This window comes from Equus caballus, chromosome 17 (assembly GCF_041296265.1).
Source record: "Equus caballus isolate H_3958 breed thoroughbred chromosome 17, TB-T2T, whole genome shotgun sequence".
NCBI lineage: Eukaryota > Metazoa > Chordata > Mammalia > Perissodactyla > Equidae > Equus > Equus caballus.
Window position 1 is genome coordinate 29,602,384 of NC_091700.1, and position 26,028 is coordinate 29,628,411.

The 26,028-nt window shown below is 43.0% G+C and overlaps 1 protein-coding gene across 21 annotated transcripts in view; it reads right to left on the reverse strand.

The window, feature by feature from the left end:
* Positions 1-5,860: 5,860 nt before the first annotated feature.
* STARD13 (StAR related lipid transfer domain containing 13) overlaps positions 5,861-26,028 on the reverse strand; it is a 487,282-nt gene continuing 467,114 nt past the window's right edge. For all 21 annotated transcript variants that reach the window (XM_070239505.1, XM_070239503.1, XM_070239512.1 and 18 more), the window contains 7 exons: positions 18,885-19,083; positions 14,998-15,208; positions 14,292-14,406; positions 13,198-13,419; positions 12,181-12,398; positions 9,048-9,224; positions 5,861-8,285 (listed from right to left, as the gene is read on the reverse strand). In XM_070239505.1, the coding sequence (XP_070095606.1) occupies positions 8,168-8,285; positions 9,048-9,224; positions 12,181-12,398; positions 13,198-13,419; positions 14,292-14,406; positions 14,998-15,208; positions 18,885-19,083 (1,260 nt within the window). In that variant the 3' untranslated portion in view covers positions 5,861-8,167. The remainder of the gene's footprint in view (positions 8,286-9,047; positions 9,225-12,180; positions 12,399-13,197; positions 13,420-14,291; positions 14,407-14,997; positions 15,209-18,884; positions 19,084-26,028) is intronic.

The window sequence follows — 26,028 nt, forward strand, 5'->3', positions numbered from 1 at the left end:
TGGACCAGCTCCATAAGGAGATATCAAGGAGAGAACCGGATCTTCCCTCCCCAAGATCCCACGGTGTCAGTGTGATGAGAGCAGAAGGGTGGTTGTCAGCAGGGGCGGTGTGTGGTCTGTGATGAGGATGTCAAAGCTAATGGACGAGAGCCTGCTCCTGAGCACAAGAGAGACGCTCATCTCAAGAACTCCCCCGAGTATCTGTGGGCCTTTGAGATGCACTAATATCTGGAAATCTGAACAGGGGACTTGAGTTAACGCAGTTGCAGTAGGCAACATGCAAGTTTCTAATATCTGTGCCTCACTGGCTAGTCCTGCTTTCTGACTGGCTTGGGAGATATAGCCACCACGCATCAGCAAGAGTAGTTCTCAGAGGATTCATTTGTCTGATGTTGCTGTATTTCGTGTTTTTCACAAAGACTAGGTCTCAGCAAATTGATTAATTGATCATTCTCACTCGCGTAATTTTAGCAACTCCAATGGAACTGGAGGGAAAAGCACTCAGACAGGGTGTTGTTTAGAATAGTTCTGCACTCCAAGCTCTCAGGAAGGTTTTTTCTGACTATCTAGTCTAGCTCCTTCCTCGTTTTAATTTTTCTCTGTAGAGCTTACCAGTCAATTATTTATCTTGTTTCTTGACTGTTTTCTCCACTAGACCATAAGCTGCATGAGGACAGGGATTTTCGGCTATTGTATTCACTGATTTTATTGTTCTCTTACTTACTGAAAGTCTGGAACAATGTCTGGGACATAATGAATTCTCCAAACATATTTGTTGAATGGACTAGTCAAACTGTCCTATTTGCTGCAAGCAGATGTTCAGCATTTGCTAATTTTGGAAATAGTCACATTTAACTTCTTGGAAGACAAGCTAATTCTTTGTTCTTTGTACTATTGGAGAGTTCAAGTCGTCAAAACACAAAATGTAAGTTATTTCATTAGCTGTGGAATACTCTACACAGTGTCCCTCGATTATGGCTTCCATTTCTACGGCTTCTATCATCTTTATGCCCAGTGTCACGTGCCAGTTCATTTTAACAAATACTTGTAGAATGATGTAGCAAAAGCGACCTATGAGATGGAGTTTCAGAGCTAAGTAAGACATGGGCTGTGCCCTCAAGAGCTTATAGTCTAGTGGGGGAGTTATATTTATTTCCAAATAATAAATGAGATGCGATTCATGCATTGAGACAAATATGTAAAGAAACAGGTGGATTTGAGAGGTATGGTCAGGAAAGTCCAGGAAGGAAATGATGCCCAAATAGGGTTTTGAGGAACAAATAAGCTACCACATGACCAACAAGATGGGGAGAAGGTCAATGCAAAGTCATAGAGATGTGACACACTGGTTTGGTATCATGATACTACTAAGTGTATGGTCAGGAGAGGCAGGAACCACATGAACTAAGTAAGTGAACTAAGAGGCATACTACTAGCTTTGAGCACTGGTCACCCTCTTGAGTTTCAGACCTGTATGTCCAACTGGCTGCTGGGCATCTCCACCTGGAGGGTTCACAGCCTTTGCAAGCACTAAATGATCAGAGCTCAACTGATAGGCCCCTTCCCTACATGGTTCCCTCCCTGACCTGCTCCCCATCTGACATCTGCTCTTCTTCCTTTTCCACCAGTTAAAGAGCTCACCACACAGAAGTTTTAAGTTTTCCCAAGCTAGAAAACCCAGTCATTTTAAGCTAATTCTATTTCCCCACCCTTCCACAACCATTTAATACTTATTAATTTAATACTTATCTTATTAATTCTGGCTCAGAAATATCTTTAAAAATCTACTTACTGTTTTCCCCACAAATATTTTCCAGTATCTTTTTTTATTGAATATCTTTGATATATAACCATGTAAATTTAAGGCGTGTAACGTGTTACTTTGATACATTTATACATTTTAGTATGATTGCCATTGTAGCAATATTTGTCCCATTACATGATGATAGCACTCTCCACAAATATTCTCTACCCGGACTGTTACAACAGCCTTGTAATTGGATTCCCCACCATCATTCTGCCCTTCATTGTGCTAATCTACCCTCAGTTGAGCCTCTAGTCATTCTAGATCTGTTACCATGCTGAAGCATTTCCTTAGCCCATGGGGTCCTGAGCTATTCAGAAAAGGACAGATTCCAGTATGGCCTGTGGGAGGGGTCTTAGTTCCATGTCTTGGCCATGCTAGAGTTGTGGGGGGAGGCAAAATGACAGCTCAAGCTTAGCTTATACAAATCGAAGATGTCTTCATCTTCAGATGCTCTCTTATAACCAGGGCCAGCCGACCTCCTGTGACAAGCAGGGAAGGAGGGAGAAGTGAGCTGCCAATCCAGCCTCTCCGGCTGATTTGGAGTTTGTCCTGGGAGATCTCACCAGTAACCTCATCTTATTTGCTCTGGGCATCTTTGGATCATGTAGCGCCAGACTGATCTGGTGCTCCCTGGGTCTTTGCTTTAAGGGTATTATTTTGGTTTGAAAGCGTCTTCTCTGAGGTTGATCAGATGGGTACTAAATTGATCTAAATATTCCATATCAGACAGGGAATAAGGCAAAGTGACACATTCTAGAATGAAAAGAAAGGTAGGTTATCATGGATTAGTATCAGCTCAGGAAGGCCAGAGCTATCAATCATTTAATTTCTGTCTACGTAGAAACCAAAGGGGGGAGGAACATCTGCAACGATGGGAGTAACTCCACACCCCTGTTCCTGCACGTGTGGGCCCATTAGTAATACGCCAATTCTGCTTTAGCCCATTTTAAGTCACTGCCATCAAAACAAATATGATTTCACTTCTCTGCTTTTGGCTCTAATTTGCTCACCAGAGAAAATTCAAAGTCCCTGCTGCAGCTTAAGTACTCCTGGCTTACGACCCTCTAGTTTTCTCTCCTGCCCCACTCACTCCCACACTTTGTGCCCTCTGACTCTCTGCTGTAGCCACACCCAACTCCCCTCTGCTGCCCAAGCCCTTCCTTTCCTTTGACACTCTGAGTTTTCCACGTGCTGATCTCTCTATCACTCCTCTGACGTTGCTGGGAGTCACCTCTGCCCTTGGGCTTCACCAACTTTACGCAACCTACCACTGGGTTGGTGGTCTAGTGTTTAAGATTTTTAAGATTTAAGATTTATTGCTGTAGCCCAGGTTCCTTTCCCAGTCAGGGAACCACACCACCAGTCAGTCCATTGTCATACTGTGGTGGCTGCATGTGCTGTGGTGCTAAAAGCTATGCCTCTGGGATTTCAAATACCAGCAGGGTCACCCATGGTGGACAGGTTTCAGCAGAGCTTCCAGACTAAGACAGACTAGAAAGAAGGACCTGGCCACCCACTTCCGGAAAAATTGGCCATGAAAACCCTATGAATAGCAGTGAAGCATCATCTGATATGGCACCGGAAAGTGAGAGAACGACAGAAAAAGACCAGGCAGGGTTCTGTTCTGCTGTACACAGGGTAGCTAGGAGTTGGAATAGATTCCAGGGCACTAACAACAAACCACTGGGTATTGTATATACATCCATCCCACTTATTTGCAGATTCTGTATTTGCAAATTCACCTACTCACTAAAATTTACTTGTAATCCCCAAATCAATACGCTCTGTGCTTTCCTGGTCATTGTCAGCCATGTGCAGAGTGGCGCAAAATTGGAGTCACTGGTGTGCATGCTCATTCCCAGTTGAGACGAAGCAATGTGATGCTCTGCCATCCAGTTTCAGCTCTCCTACTGTACACAAGGATCCTTTTCATGATCTATTTAGTTCATGTTTTCCCCCTTTTTGTGCTTTTTGCTGGTGATTTTGTAGTTTAAACCTGCCCCCAGGCGTACTGCTGAAGCACTCTCTAGTGTTCCTGCGCATGAGAAGGCTGGGACGTGCCTCACAGAGAAAATACGTGTTAGATAAGCTTCTTTCAGGCACGAGCTTTAGTGCTGTTGGCTGTGAGTTCAATGAATGGCCAATGTGGTACATCCAGAAAAAAGGAAGAGGAAATTCACTGATCTGTAAGTGGGGCTGCTCTGGAAAGTGAGAGCGTAACACGGATAGAGTATGATGAAGCCATGGGAAAGACGGGAAGCGGCTCAGTTTGTGGATTCATGAGATGATGACTCATAAAAAAGTCTAATTAAAAAAAAAATTATTGTGAGGCCGAAAACCAAAGAAATTGCAGTCACATTACGCAGGGTCAGGAAAATATTAAGCCCTACTCGACTGATGTTTTATTATAAAGAAATACTGCTCATAATCAATTATTTGTCAGAAATATGTAAGCAAGCCTTCTTCAAACAGAAACACACAAAAAATATGGTCATATATTGATGGGTTGACAAAAACATTGTGACCAGAGGCTTGTAAGATGCCAACTCTACTCTGCTAGGAGCAGTGGCTCAGTGCTTGCTAATTCAGCGTTCACAGTGCCTTTATAGAGCGGAACTGCCTCAGATTATTAGAACAGACTGTATCTCACTATTTCTGCTCCGCACCGTGTCTACTTCACATCAGCACCTCTGCTTGCCAAGCGCTCCACTCCTGTTCAACGTTCAACGACTGTGCACTCCAGCAACAGATGTCGTATGCTGGAAATCTTGCTTCAGAGGAACAGTATTACTTGGGATTTCGAACCTCAGCTGCGCACAAGAAGGACGTGGGTCAGGAGGTATCTAGGTGGCCTGCTGGGTGGGATCATTAGAAGCGAAGCAAATGCTATCTTTGAAACAGTCGACAAAGGAGGTGGTCTGCCTAAGGCAAGTCAAAAGTTACACATTCACACTTCATGGCTTTGCAACATCACAATGCCGTCACTTCAGGTATTGATTTCTTTGCTGCTTGTGTAGTCAGCATACATAGATTTTGCTTTTGTGTCAGTGTGTGTTATTCCACTTGGCTGGGGAAGTGGAATTTACATTTTCTTTCTAAGAGGTCATATGACCAGTTTTTCTGTGGCCAAATACCAAAAGACAGAAACAGAACAGTTTCACACCTAAGAATTTCATGAAGTATGCTCAGAATCAAGTTTGCATTCGTATGACCCAGGGTCCCAGGACAACATTTGCAGCCCATGCCTGCTAGAACGACCACCATGTTCTCTTCTTTCATCTAGAAGAAGAAAAGGGGCAATTGAAATTCCTCCTTTGCCTATGAAAGCAAAACTTGCCAGTATTGAGAGAAAGCATGAGGGAGATGAGCAGAGAGCACCATTTGGATCACTTTTACGGGGGCATATGGTCTTTTGGGCTGCCGTGGCTTTTGAAGCCTATTGCTGAGAAAGTCTGGAAGCTCCTGCCTGTCTAACTAGGAGCTCCCTTTATCTTTGAGAAGTTAAGCACAGAACAAGTACAATGCAGGCAAGAGGCTCAGAGTCAGATGTCGCTACTCTTCACGGTCCAGTGATGCAGCCAGAAGTCACTTCCTCAAGTCTCAATTTCTTGTCTAGTTAATGAAAATGAAATTTCATTCATAGAGTTCACTGAATCTTCTATAAAAATACTATAAAAGTGTTTTTATAACTTCCAGATTTAAGCAAAATCTGAAGAAAAACAAAAATCCCTACCCATCACTTTAATGCCTTAGACATAGGTTAAGGTACCCAGACTTAAGAAATGTCTGTTGATAATAGCATCTTATATTTGGGAGTGACATTGACTACAGTATGGAGGAGTCCAGCACATGGCAACCTATCTTAGAGAGAAATTTTCCTCATGAACCAGGTTTTCCACTTATAGGATGAAGCATGAAAAGCAACATATATTTTATAGAAAATAGGAAATATTTAATGTATATAAATTTATTTGCTTTGGCAATTATTTATTTACAATTGATGATTGATATCAACAATTGAGGTAAAAATATACATGAGGTATAAATATAATATTTAAATGCAATATCATATTTTATTTCCATTGGCAAGATAACAATGAATAAAATACTGCAGTATTTGACAAATAAGCTTGATGCATCTTTTTCCTCTTTTTTCTTTTTTTTAGATGCACTGTGTTGTTATGCAGCAGCGATGTGATTAGCATGTGCATAAAAATAAAAAAGTCAGGTAATTTGAAGAGAAGAGGAGTCAGAAATACAATCCTATTCGTTTTTATTCTGTTTTAACTCTGCTGTAGACCCTGGCTTCTCAGAGTGGGATCTTCCCGCCAGCAGCATGGGCATCCCCGGGGCCTGTTACAAATGCAGACTCTCAGGCCCACCCAGCCTGCCTGAATCAGGGTCTGCATTTGAACAAGATCTCCAGGCGATTCATGTGCACGTTAAATTTGGTGATACAATACCATCCATCCTTGCGTGCCTGTCTAATTCTCCAAACACACAGGCTCCCATCTCTGGAGTAGGACCAGTGTGAAACTAGATTCAACTTCACTATGCATATGTCTATGCATATTAAAGTAACCCAGCATATATGGTTAAATTTAAGACGTATGGCAGAAGTGAATTTTTTCGCTCACAAAGCACTACCCAAATGGAAAATTATGGCTTTGCTCCACCTTCTTAGGTAGGCCAGAAAATGAAAAATTCCTAGGTCATAATTCAAAGAGTATGATTCTCCTTGCACTATACAGAACTCATATATAGCATTTTTATTCCTCTCAAAAAAAGAATTGCACATTGCTGATAAGAGAAAACATTATATGAATGCATACAATACAAAAAAAGAAAAGGAAAACACTCATTTAAATTTTTCTTTTTTTCCTCCAACCCCACTTGCTAAATTATGATACCACTCTCTCACGGATTACCAAAGAAAATCTCTCTCTCTGAAACCAAACACAATAAATTATCTTTCTCTCTACAGTTGTTGAATTATAATAAACAAATCCACTAGCAATTGGCTAAGGAGAGTCAATTTGCTTAGTCTATACAATAATAAATAAGGTTGGGCCAAACGCATAGGTAGCTTGACCAGCTAATGAAGAAATGTGGAATTAACAAACCTGTTTATATTTTCTAAAACTAATTGAAGAACATAGTTTTGGTCTAATGTTAGCTTAAAACCCTGTCTTTCAGATTGCAAAACTTCAATACATTATCTCTTAAGAACATCACATGTAGCAAAATAAGAATTCCCTGAAGCTGTAACGGTCTGGGGCTCTTGAATGACCATCATCTCCCTTTGTCTGGTGTCCAGAGTTAAATTCAGTGCGATATCTTGGTAGGAAAACGCCAATTAACTGTGACCAAAAAAGGCCACTGGTCAAACAGAATGATACTTAAGAACATTATGAAATGTATCTATGAAAACTTCATAAACCGCAGAGGCTCCCTTTGGCTGTGAACGAGCACGGGCGATTACATTCAGCTCTGATCAGCAGGGACATCTAGGTTCTGGTTCAGTCTCTCACGCTGACTCCAGTGGTCCGTGGGTATCTGACATTTCACTGAAACTGCATCTGGCCAGGCCCAGTGGCAACTGGTCACCCAGCCTTAAATTTGGTAACAACTTTCACCCATTTCTTTGCTTTAAAGAGGAGTAAGTATTCTTTTCCTCACTTTATCCAACACTCCACTTCAGTTTTCGAAGAACACAAACAGACAACACATAAGAACCTTTTAATGTTGTTTTCCTTTGGTTAGCTAACCTTTGGTTAAACCTCAGGGCAGATGGACAGACCACACATTTTCACACCTGGGTGTTAGCAGCAGATTCTGCTCAGCTTACTGGACAGTGGGGAGATGGGACCCAGAGCAACCTGGAAAGAACCACGTGAGGAAGGGACTCACTGAGTCAGACGTGTTCCTTTTCAAAATACGCCATTATATATAAAACTGATTTTTACATATATACAGTAAAGATAGAGATATACACACATATGTACATATGCTATACATACATTTATTTACAGTTAAGAATACGCTTCTTAGAAGCCTTTAAATAGCAAATTAGGCAATGCATAAGGAATAATCCATTTAATTTTAAGTAATATAGATAAATGTTCTGATTTTTAAAAATATTATATTAGTAGGGCTATAGCCATCTCCAGGAAGGCTAGGAAAGTTCTCAGAAATCCTTGCATCTTCAACATTCTGACTTCCCAGTGTTTCCATTTTTAAAAGTTAACCATGTCAATCAGTTTCTCTCTCTCTCTCCTGCTTTCTCACGAGCACATTCTCTCCCACAGGCATTTGCTTTTGCTTCCTCTTCCCTGAGTTTGATGTCACACTGGGGAAAACTCAGATTTTAGTTTCCGGACCTTCAGCAATGAGGGGCTGAAAAGAGTTTCTAATCCTGGCAACTTCTGCCGCACACAGATGTCCAAAGCCTTTATTGTACCATTCTGGGGAGTGACCTCTGTGGGGACAAAAATCAGAAAGGAAGTGGGAACATCTTTTTTGAAATCACAACAATTTGTCACAGTAGCCAGGGCTGTTCTTGTGCCCTGACTGTAAGTACACTTGGTGCAACTCAGGGCTGCTGCCTCCAGGATCTGAGAGCCTCATTCTGTCATCAGCTGCCTTGAAAATGCCTTTCCAGCCAAGCATTCAGTCTATCTTTTCAGTATTCATTGGGTGCTTTAAAATGATAAAAGATTTTTCTCCTCGGAAAAGATTCTGACTTAACTCTAGAAATTACTGAGAAAGCTCAGTGCGCATCTACCCAGACCAAGAACTCAGTTTGGCATCATGAATGCTTTGGAGGGGTTAGATTTGAATTAGTTTCTTCTCAAAGGAGGGCAAGTGGAGGGAGCATCAAAAAAGGACACCCAAAAGAAACACAAGAGAAGGAGACTTGCACTTACTGAGCACATACTGTGTGCCAGGCTCTAGTGCTTATGGCTGCTCTGGATGAGAAGCACAGAAATATAAGGGGGGACAAAACTGAAAATGAAGGAGAGCCAAGAGCTGCAGGAGAATGCCAGAATTTTAGGAAAGGTGAGGAAGAGGAAAGCAGAGAGAGGGTGGCATAAGCAATCATCTATGAAAGCACGTTAATGGCAATGAGGAAAAAAGTATAGTGAAATAAGAAATCAGGATGACAAACAGGGTCCCAGCAATGTGCCACTAAAGCTGAGATTCCAAGATGGCGCCCACTCTCCTTGGTGTTCACACTTACTTCAGGTCTATCCTGCAGATGTGGGTCAGTCTTGACTTGCCGGAACCACAAGGTTCTATTAAATACTGAGAATCCATCACCATGGCCCGCACGCCACCCATGAGCTGGGCTTCCTCATGCTCCACAGACAGGGACACCAGGGTACACATTCCTTTGGGCAAATCAGTTTTCCAGGTCCTGTAGCAAAACAACCGGCACATCAGAATTATGGCTAAGAGAGAAAGAAAACCGTGAACACAGCGCTGAGGTTTACACTTACATTTTCCTACTCAAATTCCTAGCCTAGTTACTTGGATTAATTTAATGGTTTCCATAAGTGTGTGTGCAGTTTGTACAGGGCAGTTCAAAGCAACTGAGTTCAAGTCTCAGCCCTCAGACCCAGAGGCCAGAAATGGCCTTGCAGCTTCCAGATCTGCCTTGGAACCCCAAACTGAGGCTGCAGAGGCTCTTGCCCATTATTGAAGGGCTGGTCTTAGAGTTTTGGAATGAGCACTCGCTCATTCAAGTCATTTAGCAAATACCTATTCAGCACATGGATGTATCAGGCTCTGAGAAGCCACCACACACAACGATACACAGCCCAGGAGAAGAGGCAGATATATAAAGAGAACTCTAAAAACCATGGTGCGTGCCATGATACAGTTAGGCACGGAGTGCTCTGGGCTCAGGGGGAAGGGAAGGGGAGGCAGATAGGGCAAGAATTCCTGGAGGAGGTGATGCTCCACTCAAGTCTTAATGAACTGGTGATGCTTAGCTTGAAGTAAACTAGACACATATGGACTGTCTTCAAATACTGGAGTGGCTCTTGAGTGGGAGAACAAATAAATATAGCTGACTTGACTCCAGAAGGGAGAGATATGAAGACACCTTTCAGTTCAGCACTGAGAAAAGCTGTCTCACAATGTGCACACTCCAAAAATGGAATGGGCTGTGTGAGGAGGTAGTGAGTTCCCTGTTCCCGGAGCATTCAAGCATAGAGGGGGCTACCACTTGGAAAAAGGCTATAGATGGGAGTCAGGAACCATAAGAGCATCTGTGTAACAACCAATTCTACCATAGGATAAGGGTTTTGTTATTACATCCCAGTTATTTACATCACAAATCGGATTCCCCTGCTTAGTCATCTCATCTATAGCTTTGTCCTGCCCTACCACACCAGAAAGAGGGACTATTCCACATGCCTGACAAGAACTTGGGAAGAAGCAAGCCCTAAACAAATACTCAGCAGCTTCTCCAAGGTGTGAACATTCTCTTTTCACACACAATGATATGATTAACAATAAACACTGAAAGTTGTACAGAGCTGTGGGGATAAAATGGAAAAAGCTTCAGGATTGTCACTGGAAGCTCCTAGACAAGGGGATTAAGCGAGAAGTAAACATGGTAATCCCCAAAGGAGACCGGCGCTGTCTGTGCCAGCCTGGATGTGGAGATGCTCTGAGGACAGGGGGTCTCTCAGCCCTGTGACTTCCTCATCACACTTGCCACTTTCTCTGTTCTTGGATCATAACCAGAAGGAATTCTTGTTGTGGGATCCATGTCTGGCTCATCGTTAGTTCTCTCGAGTGCCGAGTTCTCTCTCGGGGCCTCATGGTTCACCCACCTTGTCCTTCAAGTCTTGGATCGAATATCAATGCAGTGAGAGTCTGCTCTGGCCACTAGATTTAAAACTCCACCCCTTCCAATCCCCCTATCTTACTTATCCACCTAGGTAAGAAACTCTATGCCCCTTACTTATCATTTATGGACTCTCTCTCCCTAACGCAATCTAAACCCAGAGAAAGCAGTCTGCTGTGTGCACTGCAGGGTCCCTGCAACCTCCAACGCTGCCTGGAACAAGGGAGTGGTGGAATCGTATACTAAGACATAGCAGGCTGGTGGGATTGCTGGATGGATGGAAGGAGAAGGTTCCACGCACAGACTCTGGCCCTGAGCCTCCTCTAAGGGGAGGGACAAGGCAGGCTATGGCATGGCTCCAGCCCCATGGCTGCCATCCTAGAAGAACTATTCAATTGGCCACTTGCAAGAATGAAGGGGTGAAGCCTAACTTCCATGAGATGACTAATGTCCCAATAACTGTGGTAATAAGCCACTCTTATAACTGCCCACCTTCTCCCCCAGGATCCCGAGGTTGCTAAGATAGACACATATATTTAAAATTCAAGGTCCCAAGGACGAATTCCAAGGGCATAAATAGCCCATGTGAAAAGTAACCTTTAGTTTGCCACCAAGATTAGTTTCATAAAGAAACTGTTTTAAATATACATTTGGGAATTTCACTAGGGATTCCTTTTACACTGCTAATCTATGAGAAGAGACAGTGTTGGCCATCACTTATCAATAAAAAAGGATATATTGATTTAATTATATTTTATTTGGGTCTGTTAACAGCCTCAATCCCTGTTCTTTCTGATCCAATAATGACTCACCAGCCCATGTGCATAGCTCTCCTGTGCAAACTTCCTATTATTGGTTCAGAATGCCATTCCAAAGCCAGAGAGCACGGGTCCAGAACTCAACCCATAAATCTACCAGAAGCAATATTTCAACAGTAGACATGAGACTCGCAAGCCTTGTCAGGCCCTGAAATCTTACTGGACATCCAAGTGTCTCAGCATAGCTGGACCTTCAGGGCTGTGCCAAGGTTTCTGTGCACGATCATGAGTTATGAACATCTGAAGTTATACAGATGAATTTGGAAGTCACACACACGCCAGTCTTAAGAGTTATACAAACTGAAGACTTGCTTTCCCAGAGGGGAGAAAGGCAAAATCAGGAGAAAAGCCAGTTACATTCAATTTGCATAATTTGGCAGAAAGCGCAACTGGACAAACAGCAGCTATTCTTGGGACTCTGTTCTGAGGAAATGAACAATATTTATGGCCTAATAAACCATACGCTCCATAATGAAAGGGGCCATAAGAGAGCCCGGCGGAGCTATAAACTGGGTGAAAGAAGCAGGAAGTCGGGCATAAATACAGCAAAGTCAGTTTTCACTGAGGGAAGTGAGGGCCGGCTTAGTGTTCCCAGCGGAGGCTGAATTTAGGTGGTAGAACTCCGTGAAACACTTAAATCTGCAGCTCTTAATCTGCTTTTGGAACAGAATATCTTAAACCCCAGAAGTCAGGCTTACCTGAGAACCACGAAGTCTCTGGAAGGGTGGGGGGCCATGCTGTTCAACACGTACTGATAGATTTCTGTTTGCTTGTCCAGGGTTTCCACAACCTTCCACTGCACAAAATCCTCATCCCACAGGTGGCGCTCTCTCAGCACACGATTCAAAACCACCGAGGGGGGCGCTTCCACCTCCACGGCAGCCTTCCACAGCTTCAGCGGATTCCCATCTCCCACCTTGGGAAAGACACCATCAAAGGCTGAAGAGGTCAACCAACTCCAAGAAGAACCTACAATACTTCCCTGAGTGTCCAACAAAATCACCGAGTGCGTGACTGAAAGTGTGATTCTGCGTACCTCAGGTTTAAAATTTTGAAATGTCAACACTTAAGCTTAAAATAATGATAATAATGTTCAGCGTTCTCCGCTTCAGTGGTCCGGGTTCACCAGTCCTGATCCCGGGTGTGGACCAGCATCACTCATCAAGCCCTGCTTTGGCAGCATCCCACACACAAAATGGAGGGAGGTGGGCACAGATGTTAACTCAGGGCCACTCTTCCGCAAGGAAAATGAGGAATACTGGCAACAGACGTTAACTCAGGGCCAACCTTCCTCACCAAAAAAAAAAAAAAGAAGAAGAATGATAATAAAAATAATAGTCACCAACACACCCAGTGCTTATTGTGTGTCACGCACCATTCTAACTCATTTGATTTTTACAGAGCCCTCCTCTGACAGTGGTACTATTATTACGTCTATTATGCAAATGAGAAAACAGAGACACAGAGAGGCATGTGACCTGTCCAACATCACACAGCTAAGGGACAGAGACAGGATTGGGATCTAGCAGTCTGGCTCCACAGTCTGCACTCTGTTTATGTGCAGCAGGGTTGCCAGTAGTCTCTGAAGAGGGTCTTTAACTTGTTCATGTGTGTGCCAAGCCCCATGGACACAGTGGCCATTTTTAAAGCAAAATAAATCCCTGGTTATTAGACATGGCTCTTTGGGAGTAATTTTTTCCAACCCCTGAGATTACCTTTTTGAAAGCAAGATCTGTATTGTCTGTGCTGGAACACGTGACCCAGCCTTTGAACTTCTCCTTGGCTTCCTTCTGGAGGCCCTGGACGAGATGCTCCAGGTAAGTGTGGAAGGTCGCCCCGCTCTCTTCCAGCTGGGTCCCCAGGTCTTCCAGAGTTGGAGCATGGATCTCAGCTTCCACATACGAGTTATGAGACTGGGCTACCAACTCATGTGGGACCTGAACCGACGGACGCATGAAAGACCAACACAGTGAGCTAGAGACACGCTGAGACTAACAGTGAGAGCTAGCAGTCATTTCACCAAAAACCACGGGATGGGCGATGGGCCGAGTGCCGAGGCACAAGAGATGTTTTTCTAAGATCAGTAGCAAGGCTGGGGGCTGGGGGAGCTCCCTAAAGTCAGGAAATACAAGAATGTTTCTCAAGCTATATTTATTATTCAAAACATTGCAATGACTTCCCTTTCATTCTTTCCATTTTCCTTTTAACATATTTTTATTTGGTTTGGCAAAATGTGGGCTCAGGAAACTTAAAGCACATACACTTAAGGGAAATATCAGTATGATTTAGAAATAGCTTTACCTGTTAAGCACACTTTTCCCATTTACAATGCCAATTTTACCAGAAAAAGTATGCCAGAAGTCTAGTTCACTTACTTCTTTGACATATCTATGGCTATATTCATAAACTGTCAGGGATTGCTAATATCACACACACACATGCACGCATGCGCACGCGCGTGCACACACACACACACACACACACACACAGATGCTGAACCTAATCAAGTCCTGAGGTAAAATCAAATATAACATAATTGGCTGGCTGGCTTTGAACTTGGCACCTGAAGGTGAGGTAACTGTTTTCCTGAAAACCACCATCAGGGTGGGCCGGAGTGGCTTTAACTGTCAGAGCCTGGGCTAGAGAGCTAGCTCCTCACACTTCTTGGCGGCAAAGACCAGAGCTGTAGAGTGTATTGTCACTGTAAATTCAGGAACAAACAGATATAATCCATAAATGCAGCAACCATTCCGAGCGTCTTATCTCGTTCCAAGAGCTATAAGGAAGTTCGCTTCAAGTCTTTGCTCACCTCAAAGAGTCTGTCGCATGCCATGATCATATGGGCCAGCCCCTGAGCAGCTGCCAGATTCTCATTGAGGTCCTTTTGATCTGGCTTCCCGGTGGCGTATTTCTTCTGTATGACTCTGTAATTGAAGGGGAGAGTCCTGAACAGACCCCAAACTCCAGAGCCTTTCACAGCACAGAGCTCATCCCCTTGGTTATCTCTTCCTACCCACATCCCAGGGCTTCTCATTTCCAAACAAAAACGGTGAGCACACATCGTAAATATTCTGAGTCAGGCTAAGAGTCTGACAGTTCCTAATGAAGAACCTTGGCAAAATACGAGGGCAGGAACAACTGTTGGGGGAGACGTTAATCTATTTTTCCAAAGTTTGGAACCACTTCACTGCAAGCTGCCGTAAGTGACCCTTAACTCTAGCCTTTCAAAACGAAAGATTGTAAAATACTACTTCGTGTACTTTTTTCCTCCTTCCCACTCACACACACAAAACAAAAAAAAACTCAGGCTTTCTGGATCACAACAGACATTGTTCAATGCTACTGTGATAATTCTGTGAATCTGAGACCTAAGAACTAAGTCGCTTCAAAACATTTTCTGATTATAAATTAAATGGTAACAAATCCTCAAGTTGAAACACAGTGTGAGAAATTGTTTCAGTGAATTGTGGGCAATACCTGGTTTAGGATCACCACTGTTGCTGAGAAAAACCCACCTGGGGGAGCTTTCTTTCTTCACTAAGTTGAGATGAAAGAGGGAGGGGGCCAGACACACCGCCAGGTTCATGGGCGTCATCTGGTTCTCTTCCACCAGGTTGACCACGTCGTGCAGGAAGCACAGCAGCGTCTGCAGGACTTCCCTGCTCTCATCCGCCAGCAGCAGGATGGCCGCCTGCACTGCCTGCAGCCGCTGCTCTTTGGGGACATCTGTGGAAAAGTGGGTGCCAGGTCATTAGTGGAACAGCCACAGAAACAGCCCAGTGTGGGGCGTGAGTAAGCTCCGGCTTCCTGATGGGAGCACACTCAGAGACAGCATCAGCATTGACAACAAAGATGACAACTGCGAATGGCCCAAAGAAGTAAGTAATTACTCCAGCCTCCCCACAGATGAGAGGCAGAGCTGAGACTGGAACCCCGGCAGTCTAACTCCAGAACCCACATTCTTAACAACAAGGCAGTACTTTAGAGGGGCTGCTGTGGGACCTTCTGCCCAGGTCTTGGATAGCCGGGACAGTTGTGGCTCTCCTGCCTGCCTCCATCATCCAACATCCCAGGGCTGGGCATGCTCCTGGCCCGCAAATCCAAATTTCTGGAAAAGCCTAACTATGCATTCAGTGTTCTGAAACCCATGCCCATCCCTCCCATGTCCACTGTCTATTGGCACAAGACAGACCTGGGTTTAGTAGAGAAGAGCCATTTTGTGCAAATTATAGCAAAACCTTTCTCTTTTTTCTTGCTTGTGCTGAAGCAGAAGCAGATACCACTAATGACTTCAAGCCTGTCATTGAAATGTTATAAATCCAGCTTGAGCCATTAACTGCTTTTCAATGTGTTGCTTTAGGTAAGATGTCTAGTGTATACATTGCCTAACTTTAGATTTGCCAGCCTTGGCTTCCATGCCAAAATTTTTGAAGAGTCATTAGACATGGCGACACGGCATCTTAACTTCCGTTCCATTCACTTGTTCCTTTATCCCAAGGAAATATCTTCTGTCCATTATTTTCTTCTACGAATGTTTGCAAAGGCCAACTATTAATCCCTAAATTTAGCATCCATTTTTGATCCTATCCTCCTTGACCTTTCTGTTACACATGAAACTCCTGTGGTTCCTGCCTCTTTCTTGGCTCTGAGGAGACTATTCTAGATCTGCATTTCTAAGTGCTGATAATTTGCAACCATGTGGATGGCTCTCAGCACCTCAAATTCAACATCCAGTCAATTCTGAACACCTCTCTCCTCCCTGCCCCCAAACTAGCTCCTTCGCCCCTCTTCCTTTCTTTATTGTCCCAGTCATGAAGCCTTAAAACTTTAGGGTTGTCTTTGATGCCACTATCCTTCTCCCTTCTGTAGACCAGTGGGTTTCAAATATTTTCATTATCCATCCGACACTCTAAGTAATCATTTGATGCAAGTCCAGGAAGTAATCAGCTAAAAATAGAACTGCTCTGGAGAACCGGAGAAAGAACTGGCCCTCTCTTGTCCAGTATGAGTTTGGAAACTTTGAGTCTAGACTCTATCCATGGGACATCATATTTTCAGTGTCACTGCTGGAAGTCACTGCAGGTAATCCAGAGCCTCAGTTGATGTGCTAGCTCCCTAACCCTCCATTCTTGTCCAGTCCAATGCTTCTTGTTGATCACTTCTAGATTCATGGGTCAAAAAAGCAGTTCTGATGGACATTCACCCTGTGGCAGACACAAGCTTGGCTGCCCACTCAATACCTGCTCTCTCCTCTTCCACTCTAAGAAAACACATGGTCTGTGCAGGTGTGGGCTGCAATGTACTCAGGGAAGATCTCAGACCCAGGGGATAACTATGTTGGCCTAAACCAAAATTGGTAATCCCATTCCTCTTTCCAGTGATTTGGGGGAGAACGTGTAAACCATTTCAGCCTATAGTTATCAAGACAAATACTAGGAGCTTCTGTAAATTTATCTCCCTGATAAAAAGAGACATATGCCCAAGGGGAAGCCCTTCTGCCCTCTTCTTGTCTTTGAATGTGATTTCGGAAAGACATGATAATTATAAGTTGTGGCAATCATGTCGTGACCTTAAGGGGATAATCAAGAGAGGCTGAGCTGTGGAATTAATCAGCTCAGAATTATTTAATTCCAGATTTCTTGTCAGGTGCGTATATCTTTATTGTTTAAACAACTGTTTGTTGGAATTTTGGTTCTGTCTTTACAGCTGAGAGCACTGTAACGGGTAACCCCCTCAACAACACCCAAGGGTTCCCCAGTGGCTAATGAGTCAAGTATAAACTCTTTGCCCTAACAGTCAATGCTCTTCCTTGGTACGGACCCAGTCTAATTTTTCAATGCCATTTGGTACTGCGTTGCACAGTTGACATTCATGCGAGCCAGACGAACACCCTGTAATCTCCTGACACATGCTCATGCCATTTGCTTCACTCAACATGTGTTCCTCATATAGCTCAACCTTCAGTTGTCAGTTCTCCACTGAGTTCTTATTCCTCATCTCCACCTCTGTGGGTTTTCTTTGTAACCTTATTACGGGATTTCTCCAATCTTGCTGTATAGCAGTTATTCATGTACATGTCTTGTCTCCCTCAGTTGTAAGAGCAGAGAGTGAGTCTCACCCGTCCACACGCTCTGCAGCGTTCAGCTCGGGGCCTGCACATACGCGGCACTCAGGAAATGTGTGCTCAGCTAAAATAAACCCTGCTTTGATCTGGTTTCATGCTGGTAAGTCTCAGAAAGGGCCAAAGGCATTTATCTCTTGGAAATAATCTGACTTTCACCTTAGACTAGTGTCAACCTTAACACGAGAGCTGATTAAATTTAAAGACTTACATGTGATACCTCTAAACCATCAGGGAGGCTTAACCGAAAAACACAGCTCAATCTCTTATGGCAACAACGTCATAGACTCCCTGTGTTTGGGCTTTAGCGACATGTATCATTAATTTAACTTAACCTATTCACTTTGACAGAATAATATTTAGTTAGTGGGTCACCACGTTATCTTGTTTTTATAAGTCGTACTTATTATCACCCTTTTTGAATTTGCAACATTGTAGACTCCTTAAACGCATTTTGTACAGAATTCTTTATAGCAGGGGTCTTCTTCAAATTGGATCAATTCCTTATTGAGGCCCATTTCAGGCATATTTTGCTGAAAACTCAAAGTCCACAGGCCAAAAGGTTTTATGTCTAAAGAATTGGGACTGGGACCATCAAGATACTTTATAATCATAATATTATTGGATCTAGAAAAGAGTCACGTGTTCATTTCTAACATCCCCCCTTGCAACTACCTTTAGCAGGATTTGCTTTTTAGTCAATAATTGTTATTTTCAATGATTATTTTAATTATAGGGGCTTTGACAAGAATTATCAATTTCAAATAATTTAAAAAATTCCAAGTGAAAATATAAATTAGTTGAATAAAGCTTAAGCCTTGATTTGGTTTGCCTACTTTTCACCAATTAAAATACATGGTATTAAAATACATTTGCCTTTTATTTCTGGTCATTTTAATGCATTTGGCTTGAATTTCACATATCCCAAGGAAATGCTTACTTTTTCAAAATATCCATAAACAAAATAAATTCTACTGTGTCCCCTTTTCATTTTAAATTTATTAAAAGTACATAGAAAGTTTTAGATCTTATACAAAATCCTATTGAGATGGAAATTTTTGATGTCAAAAAGGTATTTTCAAATGCATAAACTATGGCCTGGAGATTTCCATATCAAACCCTGAACAAAGTTTACTTCTGGAGAAGAGCGTAGAATGATAACTTTTATATACGTCTTTATGGATTCACGTATTACTTGTATAATTAAAACTCAAGTTACAGAATTGTTTTTTAAGTGGACAGGTACATATGAGAACACGGATCTGCATTATTTCCACTTACACTGATAGATGTGGAGGAAGGTCTCGCTGAGCTTGTTGGTGAAGAGAGGCTCAGGGAGGTCCCGGAAGAACTGTTTCACCATATCCGCCACGTCATAAGCGGATTGGTCCTCATAGCTGACGTTCTCAGGGAAGTTCTCGTTCATTTGGCGTAAGGCCTGGATTCGAGATTTCACACCCGATTTTCGAAAAAGACCCACCTGAAACAAGTCACAGGGCTGTGTGAGTGAGGCCACCTTTGCTCCAGACATTTTCTTCCTAGGGCTAGCACCTTGGCAGTGATGAGAAGGCATGGGACCAGGGCTGGATGAGCAGCAATTGCATCCAAACTAGTAAATTGGAAATGACTGGTTTAGCGACCTTAGGCAGTAGCTGAACGCTGACTTCCTCTACCATAAAATGAAAATAAGAATAATACCCCACCTCACAAGCCCATTGTGGAGACTAAACGAGAAAATATATGTGACTGCGCTTTGTAACCTGTGAGGTATAACATGGTAGCGTTATTATTCTATTCAATTACAGTCATGTGCTGCAAAATGAAGTTGTGGTTGATGACGGACAACATATACGGCAGTGGTCCCATAAGATTAGTCCCATAGAGTGTAGGCGTGTAGTAGGCTATACCATCTAGGTTGGTAAGTGCACTCCATGATGTTCTCACAACGACAAACTCCCCTTATGACGTACTTCTCAGAATGCGTCCGCATAGTTAAGTGTTGTGTGACTGTTCGACAAGCAGTGATTAAATAGCCACTATATATCAGGCGTACTTATACTTGCTAGAAGTCATTAGTGAGTAGACCAGACAAAATTCTCTGCCCTTCAGTGTTTACACTTTAATGGGGCTTTTGAGAAAGTTCTGTCAATGGACAGCTTGATGGATCCTAGATAAGCAACCATATCCAGTGCCCCTTTGAGGGAGAGGTTTATAGGGACTATGCTCATGAAACAAAATAAAATTATAAGCATGTATTTTGATTTCAGGGTCTTATTTGCTATTCCTTCTTCGGAATCCTTGTAGCACTCGCTATGTACGCTTCTCATACGATGCCTGGCACTTACTACCTGGTTAGTTACTACGTGCATAAGCTATGGTTCTAGTGGGAATCATTCTTGAGTGGATTTTCTTCAGACTTCAAGACTTCTCATGGCTTTTTCATCCCTAGGGCTGAGATTCCTCCTCTGCTTGACAATCAACGGAGCAATAGGCACCAAGGAGAAAACGCCCCTAAAAGGAATGAGTGTGGTGGAGCAGGGCCCTGTGAGAATGGAGATTCCTGCAAGGTTGGCAGGTCACACTCCAGGCCCTCCTGAGGCTTTCCACACTCTGGACCTGCCTCCCCCAAAAAAAGAGCTGAGCTGCTCTGGGAGCCCTGGCTTATAGTGAATTAGCATGTCTGCTATTGTTAAATGCCTGAAGGGCATCGGGTTGCTCAAAACTGGTCCTTCAACCCTCAGTCTCCACTTTTCTCGCCCCCCAAGGGCTCATGGGTTTTCCCACTTCCACGAAGCAAGGTGGGAAAACAGTCCCAAGTGGTCATTCAGGTATGCAGAGGCCACCGGAGTCAGCCTCCGCTCCTCCTCTCTATACCTGGAGAAATGGCCAGGTCGTCCCATCGGCTGCCCTGAGTGCCAGGCCGGCCTCAACCCAAGTTCAGGTGTCTGAGGAGAACTTTCTTGGCTGTGGCTATAAATGGAGAGCAGCCCTAATTCTTCTAAACTGCAGTAACAGCAAGGGAAGAATTCCAAGCAATTAGAGAATACTCAGGTTTTTGTGTATGTCAGCTGAATGGATCGCAGGGGAAATTATACACTGCTACTTTTTGTGGCAATAAAAACAGAACTCTTAGTAATACTTCTTTGCATTCCAAGGCATCCACAGATCAGGATTTTCAGACATATTGCCACTTAAAACGTTAATTGCTTTCTTTTTATTCTTGCTTGGAATGTCGAGAAAATGCAAAACTTTGCCATACTTAGATGACTCTCCAAGAAGAACCTAAAGAACATTTATCTTCTTCTGGCAGCTTCTCCAAATTTCATCAAAGTGCATGAGAAGAAAGCATGTCCTGTCAGAAGAAAAATTCAAGATGGTAAACGAGTGACTATTAACGTGAGATCCATCCTTCATTTGTTTACATCTCAACTCTTCTAATTCTAGAAGGAGGCCCAGGACTGTGCCACACAGCTGTGCTGCACAGGAGTCCTCAGAATCCAAGTGCCTCAAAGGTGAATTTTAAACATTTATCCTCCTGTGAGTTGGTATTATGCTGTTTGAGAATTACTGTTATTATTTTCTTAATAGCAGAGAAATATTGATAGAGATCTGTAAAAAGAATAGAGCAGACAAGTGTTTGTGTGTATACTGCAAAGGGTGGCTCCTCTTCTGTCCACCGTGTCTTGCGTGCGTCGTTTCTGGGTGCGCTTGATGTGCATGTACACACACATCCCAGTGCTGTTTTCTTTGTACTGTTCGATTTCCAAGTTTCTTTCTAGTTTCAGCAAATATTGTTATTTTAATTATTTTAGACATGTCTGGAGCTCTCCAGCTGCGGGCTCTGAGCTGCTTGTTCTGACTTAGATCTCACAGGATATCCAGAGGGTTGTCAGGTATTTATTTGTTCTGCCTCAAATTCTGACAATAACCTTCCCATCCCACCCTTATCTTCCAAGGGACGTGGGAAATTTCTGTGGGTTCTGTGGATTTTTGTTGGAAGCACAGAAGGAAATTTCTTTCCTAAACCTAATAAAGAAAAGGTGTTTTGAAATCAGACTGGATTCCAGATGGAGCAGCTGAAGATGGCAGAAGGGAAAGATGGCAAGAACCCCAGTCTTCAAAAATGTCATGCTGCTGATAAAAGAACTGACCTCGGACTGCCTGACTTCCTGACTTCTTGTCACGTGAGCACATGAATTTCCTATTGTTTAAGCCATTTTCGGATGGGGCTTCTGTTACCTGCAGTGGAAAACTCCCTGGGCACCGTAAGTAGAAGCTTCTTCTAACAGAGCAGAGGTCCTGAGACCAGAGAGAAGAGCTTCTCCTACTGATTTGCATAGAACAATCATGAGCGGCGGCAGGAGCGACTGCCAATCATTTCTTCTTAGAAAAGGTCTCAAAGCAGTGATAAAATCTGCATTTTGGGCTAAAATTTTTTTCCAAGTTAAAAATGGAGAACAGAAGAAACCATTTTAAAAATCTGTTGCTTCTAAGGGCACCGTTGTCATCATAGCTGACGGGAGGCTGCCCCAGATCCCTCAGCCTCATTATGAGAAAGACCCAGGGAGCATAAAATGTCTTCCATTTGCTTCTGTGTCTCTCACTGGTTAGTGGGCGACCTGGGTAGTCATGAGGGACCCACACTTAGTTTAATGCTCTGCAGTCACCGTTTTGAAATTCTTAATAATTTAGAAACAAGACATCTTGCATTTTCACTTTGCAGGAGGCCCCACAAATTACATAACAGGCGCTGTTCTTATGTACTTTGAAAGCACAGCTCAAACACCCTCTCTAAAAAGGGAAGAATGTGGTCAGCCATGCAAAATTCATTTTATAAGCATCTCTCCTGCATATGATCGCTCATCTTAAAGGTAAAAGGATGATTGACGAGTGTTCCTTTGGTCTAGTTTTACTTTCCTCTCTCTTTTGTCTTCCACCTAAAAACCCGGCTATGAAAAAGCCAGGACTCAAGGTATAATTTAAAAAGAGAGGCTCCAGAGCATTGCTCATCTTGTCTGAGGCTGGCAACGGGGAAAGTGATGAACAGGCGGCGGGCAGAGGACACTTGTACTGAGTATGAAGTGTCTTTGCAGTATAATTGGGCTTTTAAAACTTACTCCTCCATTAGAAGGAGAGGTTGGGCATGAGAGCTGCATTAGAATTCAAATTTCATCTAAATAATATTAAATCTCCTACTTGGCATCCTGTTTATGCTAATCCTTTCGGTACTTAATGATGTTTATCAGGACTTCCATTTCCTCTTCTTTAGAAATGTGCTCAGCTAATGAAGAAAGGTTGGTTTTATGCAGAATGAGAAAGGTTCCTAAGAACAGTGTACAGCGGGTTCTTATTTCGAGCACGGCAGGGTTAGCCTCTCACTGCAGTGACTTCATAGTCATCATGAGCTGGTATAACTTATCCTTCTGTGCACAGTTGATTTAGGGCAGAAATAAAAGCTCAGCCAACAAAGCAGGGCTCCTCTCACACACTGCTTTGTCTGAATACAAATGGTTCACAATTGAAGGCTAAACTTCCCTATTTCATCCACAGCCAGCCGTAAGGGTGAAAATGGATACACTGTGTTTCATCATATATAAACTGTTCTGCACTGGGGAGCGTAGGAGGCGAAATGTTGGCAATGTTTCAGGGCTCTGTGGGGCTGTTTTCAACCATTCGTGATGAAGGCTTCTGTTTGAGATGAATGCTGAGCATGAGGGGAGGGGCCCGGCTCACTGCAGGAAGCCCCCTCTCTGAGATCAAGGGCAAAGCCTTGGGACAGTCTTGGATGGGAGGTCAAGGGGACTACGAAGGGAGGCAGCAGAGCAGCCAGACAAGTGTGGTTTCGAGGAAGGATGTTCGGAGACCTTCTGGTCTTCTGTGACCCTGGGACTGAGATCTCAAGACCCTGTGCAGACCTGAATCTTTTCAATTCAAAGGAGGTGGTGTTGGTGAAGAAAGAACATTTGTCTACTGTTAGGTCAGCCCCTTCCTTGTTACTCCAGTCCCCTCTTTCTTTTCTGAGTCATTCTCTTTTATTTGCTTGTGTTCCCTCTTGAATCTCTAGGAAAGTCTTCCTTCTCAGCCCGGTTTTCTTTGATGCCTCATTATGTTTCTCTAGTTCTCCCTTGTGCCCTTCCTATTATCACCTTCCTTCTTCACAGGGACCAGAGGGGTGGCCTTGGTGTGCTTTCCACACCCTGTGATGACAAAGGGGAGGGACACACAAGGCGGGAAACCCTGCCGTGCTGAGTGCTGCATAAGGTGGTAACTGGCTATGGTGAAAGTCCCTTTGACATCTTACAGATTCTTACTCTTGACTTAACAGTTAAGAGGTAGGTTGCCTTGTTCATTTTGGTTACATTCAGAATCAGTATTTATGTCCATGAGATGAGTCTTTTTCCTACAAAACTTTGCCAGCATACTATTTTTCAGGGTGGTATTCTTCCAGACTTAAAAAATAGTTATAGGCTTGATATGGAGACTGGAAATAAGCCTGCGAGCAGGGATGGAGGAGATTTTGGTGCCCACTATCCTTCTCTCTATTCATAGGACTTCTGCTTCAAACAGGAGACTGGACCCAATGACAGTAGTGATATTGATGCTACCTGTTATTCAGAATCTATAGGAGGCATGATTGGTTTGCATCCTACACTAAAGACTGTGTGGTAGGTAGAGTAGTGGTATTACAATTCACTTATTTATACTCAGCTTTGTTCAAGAAAAAATTCAAGGTGACCTACTACAATCTATAAAATACAATTAAAGACAGTAGATGAGAAAATTAGAGCAAAAGGAAAATAAAGATAGAAAAGGGTAGCTGAAACCAGGAATGATGTTGATACACAAAATTCATGCCTAAAAATTACATATATTTACTCCTGGCTCCAATATTTCTAGCAGCCAATATATAGAGGAAAACATATCCAGTTGAATGAGTCTGGTATACTTAATATAAAAAACAGACCAGTTGTTCAAAAGCAACACAATGCTTTCAGGTGCTGGGGCCAGAGAAAAATTCTTTCATTCTCACAGAAAGGACATTACATGATGTAATGATCAACATCATCAACAAAACCCTGACAGCGAATGCATCAATGAGTTATTTAGGGCCACTTCTCAATGTGTCCCCCAATGCTGGAGATGGCATCACCCCAGAGTCCACTGGGGACAAACAGTTCTAACAGGTGATGGTAGAGTGCAGTGATTAAAAACTTGGATCTGGAGTCAGACAGATTTTCAAGTAAGTGTTGGCTCCACCATTGCCAACTGGGGGATAACACTCCCTGGGTGGATGTGGGATTAAATGAGGTAATAAGCGCAGTACACTTAGTATGACCCCTGAAACATGCTGGGCACTCAAGAAAGGTTATTATTATTGAACTAATGACACAGATGGGCTGCATTTCTTTTAGGCGTTTTTGAAAGAACACTGTTTTCTCTTAATAGAGCTTTTGCTGATAAGCATTAGCTGGCTATTCATTAGAATGTTTGGAACAAAATATTTTCTGTGCTAGGTAAAAGGCAGAGGCAAAGACTAAGAGAATCAGCCAAGAGAGGGGATGAGTCTTATATACCCTTATAAAACTGAGAAGCTTGGAAAAATGTGTCTGAATAAAAGGCTACCTGCCACAAAACACAATCTTGGGTCTGTACTACCAAACCAACAAAAATACAATTGAGGCCACCAAGTCCTATGCCAAAGGGCCTGGTTGCAGTAGCTTAGGGTTGCAAAAGACATTAGATTGGGTATTTCCAAATATTCACTTGAGGCTACCTCTCCAAAAAGTTTTCTCAGTAAAATATCCACAGATCATCTACTTTTGATTAATGTGTGCTTTGGTAAAAGCTCTAAAATTAAAAAGAAAATAGTAAAAATTTAATGGTTAAATAACTAGATTCATTGGTTTGCTCTATTGGGATGTTATTCACAAGTCAATAATGTTGAGGGATCTGCCAAAGATGAGCACTGTAGTTCTAGACAAATGGTCTGTTGCCCTTCTTCCTGAGAAACTGCAGGCAAGCTACCAAGGCCATTTCTCAAAACAAAATAGCCATCACTACCACAATAATAACAGCAAACACTCCTGCCCTCCACTATGACATCTGAATATGGAAAAATGTATATTTGTATAGTCTCTAAATCAGGAGTGGGAAGGGAAAAGGGGATCATGCATTTAGTTCAATCGAAGATGGCATCAAATGAAGAAGTTACTCCTAGTCTGCTCCACCAAAAACTGGCATCTGATCCATCCAGAGGCTATCCTGATTCTAAGTGTGATCTCAGTACTGGGGTAGGGTTGGATACGAGCATCAGGAGCCAGGATGTTTGAGTTCATGTAGCTCAGCTCATTCCTGTCCACCGAGCTTAAGGCCAAGGGTATATTAATAAAAAGTGCAAGTAATCTTAAGTTGGCATGGATCCTTC